The sequence below is a fragment of the Podarcis melisellensis genome (genome assembly GCF_964234715.1).
Source record: "Podarcis melisellensis genome assembly, chromosome: 2".
In the NCBI taxonomy this organism is placed as follows: domain Eukaryota; kingdom Metazoa; phylum Chordata; class Lepidosauria; order Squamata; family Lacertidae; genus Podarcis; species Podarcis melisellensis.
Genome location: NC_138529.1, coordinates 43,892,308 through 43,907,917, shown reverse-complemented (window position 1 = coordinate 43,907,917; position 15,610 = coordinate 43,892,308). Strand labels below are relative to the sequence as shown.

The 15,610-nt window shown below is 40.2% G+C and overlaps 1 protein-coding gene across 1 annotated transcript in view; it reads right to left on the bottom strand.

Moving 5' to 3' along the window:
* Positions 1-5,684: 5,684 nt before the first annotated feature.
* The window catches only part of GABRA6 (gamma-aminobutyric acid type A receptor subunit alpha6), a 32,315-nt gene continuing 22,389 nt past the window's right edge, over positions 5,685-15,610 (bottom strand). Inside the window, exons 9-10 of the mRNA XM_081899168.1 lie at positions 10,291-10,554; positions 5,685-6,198 (exon numbers count right to left, since the gene is read on the bottom strand). Coding sequence (XP_081755294.1) covers positions 6,148-6,198; positions 10,291-10,554 — 315 coding nt within the window. The 3' untranslated portion in view covers positions 5,685-6,147. The remainder of the gene's footprint in view (positions 6,199-10,290; positions 10,555-15,610) is intronic.

The following is a 15,610-nucleotide window of genomic DNA, read 5'->3' as shown; positions in this document are numbered from 1 at the left end:
AATTCTCCTGATCCAATTGATGTGGTATGGCACAGTGTGCATTGTATGGAACTAGGTGGGAACTGGCTTTTGATAAAGCAGCCATGTGACTGCTTCAACATATGCTCAGCTGCAGATAGTTGATGGGCTACTGTGTTATTTCAAGTTCCGCTGCTCACCCTGCCCTTTCCCCCCACAATTCCTGGGTAGAACTAAGCAAGTTTCTATGGGTTGCCCAATCTCGATGTGGTAATTCCAAACAGGAATGCTCAATTCCTTCATGCTGCTCAAATTGTTGTTGTTGATATCATTTACATTAGTCACTTTCCTTACAAAAGTGACTCAAAGCAACTTTCAAAAACTACCGTACATAAATGAAAGATGCCTCAAATGATGGAACATTTCTTACATATCTGTCTTACCCAGGTGATACTTGATAAATTGGGCAACGTTAGATTCCTGGATCCATCCCATTTTCCTTCAAGTTTTCTTAAATTAACCGTAAGAAATTGCTGTAGTTTGGCCTGGACAATATCATTTATTGCTACTGTGCTGCTTTTCTTGTTATTGTGGTATTTTGTTTTCAAATGGACAGGCATTGAAAGGGAAGTGGTAAAAGGGGAACAGTTCTATACGCCTCATGATTTTGCCTTAATTCTATGCAATCTATCTCATGCTCAGTAACCCCCAATGTGCATTTTCCCAAACTTTATATTCTTTTACATGTTTCCTACAGGTATAGAGTGACCATCTTATGTTGCTAGGCTACTAATAGTGTTTTTAAAGGGTTTATGTGGAGTAGGGATGGTGTAGAAATTTGTTTCCATTCACATTTAAAGGCAAATGTACCTTAAAGGTGACTTGTACCTGAAACAATATGCCATCTGAAACACATTCATCCTTCATAGCTCACACTTCTCTGAATTTTGCAAGCTCTCTAGTAACATAAAATGGGTACAAAAACATACGTAAAGTGTGCCTAAAAGGCATATATTAGCGAAAATGAGAACAAAAATGGATGACATTAGATACATTTGCTTGCAAAAATGTATACATTTGACAAAATTGCATAAAACGTGGTATACTAGGGTGGAAAATGCACAAAATTGCTTTTAGCAAATTCTCAAACTGATACAGAAATTTGGGGAAAAAAACCTTAAGGTTGGATAAATGAGAAACCAAAATCAGAGTTTCACCCAACCGTAGTCTGAAGATAAATAATGGGAAAGGGATCTCTGCCTGTCACAACCTAACCCTTTAACGATCAAGAATCATCAGTTCTGATTCCTGAAAAATCAAGTAGAAAGCCCTATGACATCTGCCTCACCAGTATCACACAGTCTTGATTCTGAATTTCAGTATCAATTGTTGCAGCAAGCTTGGCAGATTAATATACAATGCATTCCCTTTATAACAATGAAAATAACTATTCTTTTATGAACATTATTGTTTAGAACGATAGCAAAAAAATAAGTAGGCAAGATGACATCTACTATAAGACCCACCTCTGGTGGGTGTTGCAAGTTTTGCTAGCACAAACACGCACACATGCATTAACTGAAACCAATCCAATTAAAATATAGCACCTTTGTTTTGCTACACTTTGCCTCTCAGCAGAACTGAACAGATTCATGTGGTTGTAAAATAGTCCATTTTTATAGACAATTTTCACAGTTTAAGACAGAATTGGCATGGCTGTCTTTAAAACAAAAATAACAACCTCTCGCTGCATCCAATCTGTCTTTTGAAGTCAAGCTATTCTTTTGTAAAGGCATTTTCCTTGAGCATGGTCAGCTTAGGCCTTGCTCACACGCCAGGATGCAAGTGAAACAGAGCCTCACATTTTTATTTTTATTCTTACAGTTCCCTCTCTAGTGTGTTTTATTATTAGAATCACTTATATACCACCTTTCAGGGCACAAATCCTTTCAAGGCATAAAACAATACAAAATACACTTAAAACGATATTGGCTCTTCCAGCATAAAAATATGGCAGAATAATAATTTTTTAAAAACCAGCAGAAATAAAATGCTCAGTGAAAAGAAGAAAGTCCTTGGTGCCCATAGGCACCAGCTCTGAGGGACTGAGGCACTTTGAGGGCCCCAATGTTTTTTTCTTCTTGAGAGGGCCAGCAGTTTGACAGTTCTTTAGGTGAGAAACCAGAGCAGGTTTATCTAGTCTCTGTTGGGCCATTATTGATGGCTGCTTGTGAAGGTCATTTGGGTGTCTTGGTGGGCAGGAACATCATTAACTTGTTCAGAGAAGTTTTTACTATTTGATATTTTATTGTGTCTTTAATAATCTGTTGGGAGCCACCCAGAGTGGCTGGGGGTACCCAGTCGGATGTGCGGCATATGAACAATACTATTGTTGTTGTTGTTGTTGTTAGCTGTGCTCAGCTAACAGCTTTGAGAGGCACAAATTGTGCAGGCCTGTTCTAGACAGAGCCTTACAGTGCAGTCTTATACATGTGCATAGAGTTCAATAGGGCTTCCTCTCAGATTGCAATTTTCATCATTTTCACTCAGCGTGGAGTTCCTTGTAGCCCTTAGTCTGACATCACTATGCAGTCAATAGTGGAGTCCATAGAATCAAGGTCAACTGAAGAGGCTGAGCATGTGGTCATATCTAAAGGTATCATACTTATGGCAAGCCATTGATCTAAATATATCGCTGTCTAGTGGAGAAATGAATTGATTGTCTTCTCTTGCTGAAGATGCCAACATGTTTCATATCATATTATTCAATGATGACAGCATTGTGTAATTAGCTTCACTCCCACACTCCCATTTCTCTCTCATTTCAGAATTATGCAGAGATTGGATTTCTCTTTCAGCCTCTGTTTAACATCATATGATGATGATACCCAAGACAGATTCTGGATCGATTGCATCAGATACAAACTGCCAGTAACATCTTCTGCGTAAGTTCACTGGAGAAAACTTGATTCGTGTATGAGTTTTGCAGCAGGACTCAGGAAAAATGCAACCATGCTATTTGAGTACTTTTCATATGGACTATGCATCTTCTAATCCAGGAGTGGGGAACATGTGGTTTTCTGGAAGCTGTTGGACTCCCATCAGCCCCAGTCAGCATGGTCAGTGGTCAGGAATGATGGGACCTGTAATTCAGCAATGTCTGGAAGGCCACAGCATCCACATCCTTGACCTAACAAACAGAATTAACTACGGTATGTAGCCCTTCATAGATGGCTGAAATGCCTGGGGAACTGAGTGCTTGTAAGGAGATTGCATCCACTATCCTGCCTGTAACTTCTCAGACTTTGGAAGTTCTGTTGCAAACCAAAGCTTTTTGTGTACAAGTTGTGTAGGCTATTTAAGATGCATCAGAGACCCTCTATTTCGGAGATTCTCCCATTTCGCAAATGAAGCCTACACATATATTATTATAATATATAATAAATTATTATTATGACTGGTACCATAAAGTGTGCCATGTATAATGTTTCAGTTATGCTTTCCATTAGTAAAACTATAGGGTTGTCATGCATGTTTTGTACATAAAAGTAGGGAATTCATGTGTTATCTATAATTGGGTACATTAAAAATGCTCACGATTTTTATTTAGTCTTTTGTACTGCTGTCAGAGCTTTATTTTCTTCTATTTGTAATTATTATGACAAAATACAGAAGTAAATACATTCATTCTCATTCACCTCCCCCCAAATGTAATATATCCTTAGTTATATTTTATTGTAACAAGCTATATCACACTATTTTAAAACTGTGATTGAATATTTACAGATGTACATATAATATATATACATTACAGTTGTTAAATTAGATTCATTTTCCAAAGTGACTTTTTACCAACAATAGTAAAATAAAATAAGAGATGACTCCTTGTAAAATTCTTCTACTGTAATGTACAATAGTGCAGCATGTGCATTCCCTTGGGGGTAGGGATATGAGAGCCCTCCCTCCCTTTGCATGTAGCAGCAGAACTGTAAAAGGAAGAGGTGAGAATCACTTGCAGTTTCTCTTCCGTCATTTCCTGTACTGTGCTAAAGAGCCTTTAGCCACACAGTGCTTTGCACAGAATATAGAGTACATTGTGCCATTTATCACGCTACGGACTCCCAAACTAGCATTCACTGGAAGGAAAATGAGCTGAAACAATTTGGTTAGCAAAGTTTTCTCCCATTACATTCAGGATCATAAAATCTCAGAAGCATGTCCCAAAAATGTGTGTTATAAAAGTGTTACAACAGACTGGAATACCTCCAGATAAAATAAAAGGGAGCCACTAAACTTGTTGGCAATACTTTGTATGTTATATAAAGACACACGAGAAATACAGATGCAACTGAACAGAGAATGCCAACAATGAATGGTTCAGCTTCTTTCAAGCAATTTACATAATCATAATTGTAGATCTTTCTTCTTAAAAAAATTAATCGGGGGGGATGCATACAGTAGGATGAAAATGCATAGCAGAATGAAATGTGCAGCATTCATCTTTAAAATATATATATTAATCTTTTGCTAGTTCTAAGCCAAATTCTCACCTGGTGTTTATCAACAATTTCATTAATCTCAGTAGAATTATAACTTTTCCATTAGCAATAGCATGCATCTTAATCTACAGCTCACTTGAGGTGAAGCATGGGAACTTCAGTGTGTTTATTTCTCCAGACTAGATGGCTCTAGACATTACAGATGGCAGGACTAAACATTACAAGGGATCTCCTTGTGTGTTACTGATCTGCAAATGCTGTGCTTTATCCATCTTGAGGCAGACATATTCATGATTGCATCAAGAATCTTTTTCTGTGTTGTTTTGTCAAATGCACATTATGTAAAAAAAAAAAAAAACAACCTTTATGTGACGGCATATGTTGGTGTATCAAGATCCCTTTTTTATGTAGTGTTTTACTAATGTGCAGGAGCACATGTGCACTTCAATGCAACATGGCCCCCAAAGATGTGGGTGTCACATAAGGGGGGAAAGGTTCAAGTGAGCTGGAAGACCCAAAAACATTGTGCATGCTTCAGTTCTGGATTGTGTTCTAGAAAGCTTCCTGCTTAAACTGGATTTGCAGAGGAGTAAAATCTGAAAAGAGAGAAGCAACCCACCCCTTTCAGCCCAGCACATTTGGCTGCCTGAAGCAGAGCCCCATTGGCAGTGTTGTCTCTTTGTTAAGGTCAACGCTTTAAAAAAGTCTTTTCAAATGGTTCAGGTATGGATTCCTTCAGCTCATCAGCTTAGTTGCATCTGGCCCCAAGTTGTGCATGAAAGGAAGCTTGCAGATCCTGCTCTTTTATGAATTCCATTTATTCATTTATCAAAAGTTATAAAGTAAAGGTAAAGGGACCCCTGACCATTAGGTCCAGTCGTGGCCGACCAAGCAATGGGAGCTCACCCCGTCGTAGGGATTCGAACTGCCAACCTTCTGATCGGCAAGCCCTAGGCTCTGTGGTTTAACCCACAGTGCCACCCGCGTCCCTATCAAAAGTTATACATCAGCTTAAAAAATCTAAAAGACCTTGACTTAAGCAGGGTACATAAAGGATGTTAAGGTGTTATTCTGAGTCTGGTTTGCTTTGTTATAAAATGCTACCATCCCTGGAATATTTAAATACAGCATTAGCTCATGTTTTCCCATTTAACTTGGTGGGACAAAGGCTGCAGTCCTGTGCACATTTACTAGTCTTATGCACATTTACCAGCGAGTAAGCTAAATTCTACAGGACTTACTCATGAGTAAGTGCTCATAGAATCAGGTTTTAGGTCAGCTTAATTACAAGTGTGCTTGTCTGAATTTTTTGGTTAAGCGGCAGCCTCTCACCCTGATGTTTGTGCCAGTATTATTCCACCACCATGCTATGCAATTTGATACATGGCCTAGAAAAGCACCTTGTAGGGAGCAACAATTTGAGCATAAGTGAATAATTAAGCCCAAGCTTCAGCCCTGAGCTATTTAGAGAAGGAGCTAAAACACAAAGGGAATCAATAGAAGGACTTGTTCCAGTGATCACCCTCCATGGGGTACATACTTTACATGGATTGTGCCAAGAGTTCATAGTGATGTCTTCAAACACTGAAGTATTTTACATTCAGTGACCAGAGCCCCACAATTGTCTTTAGAACCAGTCACTTAGCCCGGTGAGTCTTTTGGTCCTTTGTCACACCTGAGTTTGCAGCCATCAGTTGGTTTGATGGTCATTTCGAAGATGCATTGCAGTAGGTTCAAAAAACTGAAAGGAAAGAGTCAAAGGAAAATTCAGTAAAATACTCCCTACAGGGCAGTCAATCAGCAACACGGGTGCTATTGATTTTCATTTGTCTCAGAAGACCTAAATCAGCAGCTTATTGTATGGAAGAATCGTAGCTGCCCAATATGAAGTGTGCATGGCAATGACTCTCTAGCTATTTCTTTTCTACACATTCCCCTCCCACCTGCCTAGTAACTGAAATGTAGCTCCATAAAAGCTTACATGTGAATAATTCTGAAGTTCATGCTTAAAAGTTTTAAGAACTGTGCTGTTGTCCACATGCCTTGTTTTCAAAGCACATGGGGGAAATGGGTCACCTGACGTCACTGTGATGTCAGGTGAGCAACCCCACCAACCTGTCAAACATGGCCCGTTAGGGGTGAGGGAGACAAGAATCCAGCCCATCAGTCAGATCCAGTTCTCCACCTCAACACAACTTTTTATTTTATTTTATTTTTCATCTTTTTGAAACAAAGAGCAAACAAGTACAGTGGTACCTCAGGTTACAAACAGCTCAGGTTACAAACACCTCGGGTTACAGACTCCTAACCCGGAAGTAGTACCTCGGGTTAAGAACTTTACCTCAGGATGAAAACAGAAATCATGCGGCAGTGGTGGGGCGGTGGTGTGAGGCCCCATTAGCTAAAGTGGTACCTCAGGTTAAGAACAGTTTCAGGTTAAGAACGGACCTCCGGAACGAATTAAGTTTGTAACCAGAGGTACCAATGTATATGTTCCATTGTCATTGTGCTGGCATCCATCTTCCTCGGAAGAAAATGGAGGAGCGCGCCTTTGGGGGTGAAGTCAAGCTGTTGGGAGGTTGCAGAGCCTGCTGTGGCTGTAGAAACCGATGTGGGAGAGACATGTTTTGTTGCAGCTGGGGCAGATGAAGATGTCCAGTTGTGCTGCTGCAGATGCACCATGTAGTTTCTTCTCTCTGCGTTCCTCCCAGCAGATATTTCATTATCATTGCATGTTAGACAATATACCGTAGGTATACTTATACTTTATACTTAACAATGCTCTGTGGCTGGTTGTTTCAAATAAGAGTGTAAAATCCAGCTTCCTACTATTCCTGTGTCATTGGATTTCCTGTTCAACATGGTCCATGACCTTTCCCCCCCCCCCAAGCTTAATTTCCTTTTCTTTTCATCACATTAAACAACAACAATATTTATTACGGCTGTAGGCCCATACAGGTAAAAACAACACATAAGTAACGGCTTGTGCACGTGGGGGGGAAAAACAGCCACTAAAACACCACTATAACAATAAAATACTATAAGATAGAATGGCATACTACGCCTTAGTTAGCTTGTAGTGCACCTTGGAGTCGCTTTTGGGTAAGGACAGTGACCAGGAACCTAGCCACTTTCAGGGTCGTATGAGTATCCTTATCCTGCAGGATTTGGGCACATTAAATAATATATTCTTCCTCCTCGGTGTAAGGCGTTCCCTCTCCACCCGCTTTTCCTTGTACTCATAACTTCCTGTTCTCTCAAACCATCCTTTATCTAGCCTGTTTACTCTTTTACCCATCCTATCTTTCATTTTTCCTTTTCTGACCCTTCTGTCTGCTCTTGAATTCCTCTTTCCACTCAGCCCCCAGATTGCAGCTCTGCCTCCCTGGGCTCCTGTCTCTCCCGCCCAACAAAGCATACAGTTACAGTGTGAAGTTTATCTTCAGCAAAACATTATTCTTATGCTTTTTTCTCAGAAACTGTCCAGTTGATAAACATTCTGATAGTGAAATTCCCTGGCATCCTAAAAGCTCAGCTAAAGACCTGGGTGAGTGGTGGCTTGAAGACTAAAATATTCATTTGTCTATTTAAAAAAATGTTTATAAACTTTATTATTTTAGGTCCACATTTTTTTTGTAGCAAATCTTCTTGGAGTGAGAGAATCTATTTGTGGCATTTCCAAAAAATAATGTTCTTTTGTCCCTAATTCTACATTCACACAGGCAGCTTCTTTAATGGAATGGAAAGGAAAATCCTTACTCCATCAATCTCTGTACTTGGCTTGTGACTGCCTGTGCTAGTTTGCAGAGTGGTAAATCCCACTGTGATTACCAGAAGGGTGTGTTTGCATTAGATAAACTACGAAATATATGGCATTCGTCCAAAGTCATGTGCGTATGATAGAAAAGCTGTGTACTGCAACATTCCATCTAAATTAATTGCAAATTGATCTTGCGTAGAAGGGGATGTCTGTCCTCTTAAAACAATGATATTAATACTTTGATTTTGCAAATTATAAACATCACCAGGCATGCTTCTGCAATTAAACATCTGTCAGCATTTCAGTGGTAAACCCACATTTCCCCACGGCAGCAAAACCTGACTTTCACAAAGTGCTGTAGTCTAAATACCTCCACTTATAATTTTACCTTGGAGATTGTGTTTTGAATTTGTCACTTTGCCCCAGATAAATTACACTTGAAGAAACACTATGTGGGATTCTTAAACCACACAACCAACCAATTACTCCTCAAATAGAATTCTTTTACTGGGCCTGAAGATCTAGGCTACCACCATACAGTTAGGAAGCAACTTATTTCCCTAGGAGTCGCTGTTACTGTTTGTGGGGAAACATGATTTAGCTTCATAGATAATTTCAGTGTAAGTAGATTTTCAGTTTTAAAATGCCCACCCCATATCAGCCAAATATGTTATAATATTTCATTGCCAGGTATTATTATTATTTATTCCTTGTGAACAGGGGTAATGCAACTAGTGGAGCTAGTAGGCTGTTTTCAAATATAACTGGATGCTTCCTAATGCTTTTATTATCACATATGAAGAGTCAAATGACATCAACAAGTTCATAGGTGATGGTAATCATATGAGGGCTCAAGGCAGCAGACTGTTCTATCCATCCTAGGGGCAGCCAATATGATACACTGTAGATGTTGCTGTGCTACAGCCCCCATAAGCATTGACCTCTGGCCATCTTGCCTGGATGGAAGTTTGGAGACCCAACAACATCTGAAGGGCTCTACATTGATTACCCCAATTCAGCCCGTCTCCTGGTCAGATTAGCTGGTGACTCCCAAAGCAAACCACCAGGTGTTCATCTGGCTTTAACTTCTGAACAACCATTGCATTTGTATTGCCATCATTTGCCACTTTTAAGTACTGTTTGGTGGAAAGGCAAGATACAAATTTAACAAACAAATACAAAATAAACATATTGGCTTGGATCCTAAAGAAAAGTTAACTTGAGGAAGTTTACCAAAGGAAAGTTCTATATCCCATCCCTGGCCTACAACCCCACCCCACCCCATGCCCCATTATTCAGGAGAGGTCCCAGACCCTATAGAGAGGCTGGCAGGGGTGTTGCAGGAGAGAAGGAATGTGAAACTTTCTTATCTTAGGAGTCAAGCTATATTCTCTAGCACTCTCTGTCTGTCTGTCTGTCTGTCTGTCTGTCTGTCTGTCTCTTTCTTACTCACTCACTCACTCACTCACTCACTGTATAGGAGAAGGAACTCCTGCATGAGCCAGCTTGCCCAGTCACTTTAATAGAAAAAAAAAATCCATACTTGCACCCTCCCTTTTCATGAATTGATTCTTCCTCCATCAAAATGAAAAGTAAATCCCTTTTTGTCATGGCCTTGACCATGACTTTAAGATACCAACTACAGTAAGCCTGCAAGACAAAGTTCTCCACTTCTCATTTATTTAATTCCACCCACCCAGCAGGTTTTCCTTGCTTATCAGGCTTTGGGAAGGAGGTGTGAGGGCTCTGGAAGTGTCCCAGAGGCTGGTAACGAAGGCACCTCCTCACTTACAGGGGTCTGGGAAGGTCGAGGGAGGGCTCTGGGAAGCTCTCAGGGGGGCCTCCCGTGACCTTCTCAGATCACAGTAAGCAGCACTTTGTGGAGGCAGTTCCAGGGGTTCCTGACTTTGTGCAATTTGGCCTTTGTGCGTGGACCCCTGGAAGCAAACTCTTACAGTACTTGTATGTGGTGGGCCCATGGTATAGCTATTCATTCAAATACTTCTCCTTTAGTGTTAAATTCAGCTCAATACAGATTCAGGTTTCATATTGCTGGAGAATACTGCTACTCACTTCCATAGTGTCCTTTGAAAGGTAAACCACCCAGTATACCAGGTTGAATCCTGCAAATGCCACTGGAAAGAGGATCCTGGAGTACTGATCTATTTTACTCGTGCCTCCAATTAGTGGTGGCGGTGGCGGCGGCGGTGGCGTAGTAACAGATGTCTGTTGACTTTGAGATGCACTATTGGACAACATGCTTGTTTCGAGGGATTGATCTGTTTGAGACGTCATAGAGTTGACTCGCTTCTTCAAGTTGCAGTTGGAGTCGGAGTGCTACAAGGAGAAATATAGTTACGACACAGTTTACAAGAAACTCGGCTCTGTGGTTTTATTCACCATACTTAATATTTAAGAATATTAAATTCTTGTTTTCCCCTCTTCCATTTTTTAATCATTCTCCCACCCCCTAGCTGCCACTGCCTGCTCTAAAATCAACATGAAACAAACAAGCACAGAAACACTGGAAGTCATTGTTGTCACCCTTGAAATCTATGTATCTGCATCTTATCCCTCTGATCTCCATTCTTTGTTGGCAGGTTATATTTGGTGGAATGCTCTGACATGAAATGAGAAAACATCCTTATAGGAGAATCCAGAGACGACATATTTTGTTGTGTGTATGTTTTTAAAAAGGAAGATTGGAAGAAAGCCAACAACTGTTTTATTTCTGTAGCGAACTGCACTTTCCTCTAATAAACTGTAATTTTCCAAGGACAAATTCAAACATCAAATATTGCATTCACTTAAAAACTGAACCAAAATGGTCTCCATATGCTGTCCCCCTCTCCTATAATTTCCTAGCAACCTCTCCTTTCTGGACTTGAAGACTGCTTTGCTCTCTCAATTTCCACCTCTACCAAATGCAAATTATTATATGGCTTTGTTTTCCACATCTCGCTATGGCCTGCAGCATTTCCAACAGCAGTTTGGGGCTAATATATTTAAGAGTCATTTCATGTTGTGTGTCACCCAGCAAGGATACATAATTGTGTGCGAGTGTCTGCAAGGGAGGCTTGAGGACAAACACATTTAAGAGTGGAAGAAACCAAACAGAGCCTCAACGCTCACTACTGAGGAGATACAGTCACGGATGCAAGCAGGAGAGTGAAGCTTTCGGTTCAAAGCAATGGGAGCCCCAACACTGCTTCTGGGCTAAGTGCTTTCACCTGGTTTTGCTCTGCATTGCCAAGTGTTCTTCATAAACTAGAAATGTTTTGGAAATTTTGCCAGTCTAAATTTCTCTCAAGATTCTGGATTATATGATCTTATTTCTGAAGTGAAGCCAATGCAGCCCAGGTTCTCCTTTGTCCCACTGTTGCCTTTTCAAAATTTGCAAACTGCACAGTTTGCCACAGATTTCAGTTCCTTTGGTCCTCTCTTGGGACATCCCCCTCTCCCTTTCTCTGTATTGATGATGTGCACATGGGCTTTACAAAACACTACTAAAAACAGCTGTCAGCAGTTTAAGGATTACATCAAGATTTGCTTTGTTCTATGTTTTACTGATGTAGAAAGGATAGTTGTATGCTTCAATGGTCAATACAATCTGGATATGAGTGTATAGTTATTTCCATTAATATATTATTATCATCATCATTATCATCATTTCTATACTGCTTTATATTTTTAAGAAAAAAGTTCAAAGGGGTTTACAAACTACATTAAAACGTGAAATAAAACAATCCAGAATAAAACATTACTGGAGAAAGTCAAATATAAAGTTAATATTCCAAGCAATATAATTAACAAAAAACAAAAATATTAACTTACCAATTTAAAAATAAAGCATTACAAAGGAAATCAACTACAGAATGCACACTTAATGCAGCAAAGTTAACAAAATATGTATATATTGAACTTTTCATAAGAAAAGCCCTCTCCCTCCATGCAGCAATCAGCACTGTGTAAAGTGGGGAACAGTGGAGGAGACAGGCTGAGGGTGGAATTGAGGCACATAGGCTTTTCCTCTGCAAAACCTCCCACTTCACTAACAAACATATCTCAGAACCAGAATAATCTTCCTAGGCCTTCGCTGGCTGTGGTGCAGACTCATGGTGGCAAACTCATTACCAAACAGAGATGCAAACTTCCCCACAGGGAAAAAGAATTAACGTAACATGTTAATTGCATTAAATGTAAGCACACTTTTCAATTATTTAAATGTATGCAGATTTTTAAATTGAGACTGAAAAAGGAAAACAAAAGACCTAGTGCAGCTGTCTCAGTAGCAAAAAAAAAATGGGTCTGTTCTTAGACAGGTTTCTTGCTTTCCTTAGTAACGGCCCACATCTCTACAGGGAAGACCTCTTTGTCATACGCAGGCCATGGTCACTGATAGAGAAAGCTGGCACATGATGGGATTATTACCAAGTGATCTGTTTACCTGAATTGGCTCTGGGAGAATATTGCAAAGCTTATGAAGCTCATCTCCACTGTGGTCTGATAGTGTGATACAGTGATAGCACCAAGCGTTTCCATTGCAAAAGCAAAAGATTCATTCTGTGCTACACAGCAAATGCCACTGACAACTTAAGATGGTGTCCCTTTACCTAGTCCACTCCAACTCCATTCATCCCTGCCTGTGGAACATACTAGCAGGGGCAAATAGCACACCAAAGCACTTGCCAGGTTAGAGAAGGCCGGCTTAAGTGCTGTGCTTAAGCACTGGCTCCACAGTTACAAATTAGCCATCCAGGAGGCAACCCTGTTCTAAAATGTCCACTGTCTTATTGCATCTTTGGTTAGAATATTCACATAAAGAGGTACAGTGGTACCTCAGGTTAAGAACTTAATTCGTTCTGGAGGTCCGTTCTTAACCTGAAACTGTTCTTAACCTGAGGTACCACTTTAGCTAATGGGGCCTCCCGCTGCCGCCACGCGATTTCTGTTCTCATCCTGAGGCAAAGTTCTTAACCCGAGGTACTATTTCTGGGTTAGCGGAGTCTGTAACCTGAAGCGTCAGTAACCTGAAGTGTCTGTAACCCAAGGTACCACTGTATATAGAACATGAGAGTCTGCCTCTCCCTCTCTATCCATACATGAAGCCTTCACACTTTTGAAAGTAGAGATGGAGCTTCTGCTACAATCCTCTTTCTCACTGCACATATATTCACTCATGCGCTACAGACTGCCATAATAAAAGGAGGTACAGAGAACACAAGTATATCTTCATATCCCAGCAATCCTGAGACAAACTCCCAAAAAGCTAAGCTAAGGGGGGGGGGATTGGAGAGAGTTCCCATTTCAATAGCAACTGGCAGCACCTCCTAATAGAGGCCTCTTTCAGAAATGGAATGGAAATACAACATTTGGATATATGCACAGGATCCCCAGTGATGGGGATAATTGGGTGTTCTCCCATCGTATTTGATTTTCAGAAAGAGAAGATCTTCTAGTGACCTACTTTTCTGTAGACCAAACAAAGTCAGTCACTCCTGCTCCCCCCCCACCTCCCCATTCTAAAATGTCCATTTCTTGAATCGTCATTCCTTCGCCACTCACATTAACCCAAATAACTGGCAGGGAAAATGCTTTGCAGAAGGTTCTAAAGTCTACATGTACATATATACGATGGGGCCCTGCCTGTCAGGAACACAGATGTCTGATTTTCTATTTTCCCTCCTACACAGCAAGCCGAAGACAGATTTAAAGGGGAGATCATCCACAGATGTGTCACAGAAGCAGAAAGAGGGTTATCCATGTCCACTTGCACTAATCATCATAATAATCCTGCTCTATAAATGGAGTCTTTGAGCCACTGCTTTCAGTCACAGTCACTTTCAGATTTGGCTTGAGGTGCCTTTGCTTTACAAAAGGAATGAAAGCGCTGCCGCCTGCCTTATTAGAATCCTTGTCCCTTCTGAACAGAGTTACACCGCATGCTAATCGCAGCACATGTCACACACAGGTAGGCCCAGAATTCTGGGGCCTTCTTCCAGTTCTGTTTATGATGGAGGGGAGAAGGGAGGAGGGTCAATAATGTCAGGATAAGCAGGAAAGCTTTGGACCAAATCCAGTCTTTCACGTTCCAACAAAAATTCAGAATGGATATCCACTTCTATTGCAAAGACTGCCCGTGCCATAACAGCAACTACAGATGGTTTCTTAGTGGGAATTATTTCTAATGGATGAAAGGAAATCTCATGGACACTGGGTCAATTCATATATTATATAAATAGTGACCCTTACTTTCATCCATGGCAGTTAAGCTGGGGTGTTAGTGTTGGTTTTAGCTGTTAAGTGTCCTCAACTTGAATTTCTATGAGATTTTATATTTCTTTTTAGTATGCTAATACTTTCTCCAAGAGGGCAATAAATTTGAGCACATTTCTTAGATATGTCTGAGTGAAGATGGGGGCTTGAGGTCTTAAAATGCAGCTACTATACTTTATTGCATTGCATTCTGCTAACACTTGTACTAACTTATTTTGAGGGTATTATTTATTCACCCTGTACTTTAAAGAGGCAAATTATACCTACCATTCTATATTTCTGTGGAATACTTTCAAGGGGTATTCATATTAAAATATCACCAAATTGTGTCCGCTTTGTGCTATGGATATTTGATTCCTGCTATCAGTGCAACTTGTAGTCAGGCAGTCACATAAAATGAATACTTCTCTATGTTCCTAGATGCCATAAAAAGTTTACACCAAGACATCAATATAGTTATTATTTCTACTTTCCATATATCTGTGAATTATGTACCTTAGTGGCATCTCCAGTAAAGTTAAAAGAAATCAATTACAATAACATCAAATTGGCAGTCAGGAAATGGACCTCTCTTATTTCCTCTGTAATGTATTAGATTCAGGATATAGGTATTTGATGTTGTAATGCTATTGTGGGGAAAAATCAGATTATTACCTTTGCTCAATATGCATGCTTCACATTTAACAAGCAGATATATCACTAGAAGAGCCTTTTGGCATAATTGCCATAGATTGCCAATAGAGTTCCCATTCTTGCAGTTCTTCTTAAAAGAATAATGTACAAAAAATACAATTCCCACCTCCTAATGCATTTAACTAGCTTACGGCAAGAACTGCTTCCTGTTCCAATTGCGATGCCAGACCTCAGTTTGGGATCAAAATATATCTGCAATTTATCTCCAGTGTCTACAGTGTTCACACTCAGCTACTCCAGTGTTCACACTCAGCTACTCCTACTGTCCAAGATAACTCAGTCAGTAGAGCATGAGACTCTTAATCTCAGGGTTGTGGGTTCAAACCCCATGTTGGGTGAAAGATTCCTGCATTGCAGGGGGTTGGACTAGATGACCCTCATGGTCCCTTCCAATTCTATGATACTAAGAAGCTTCCTAAAGGTC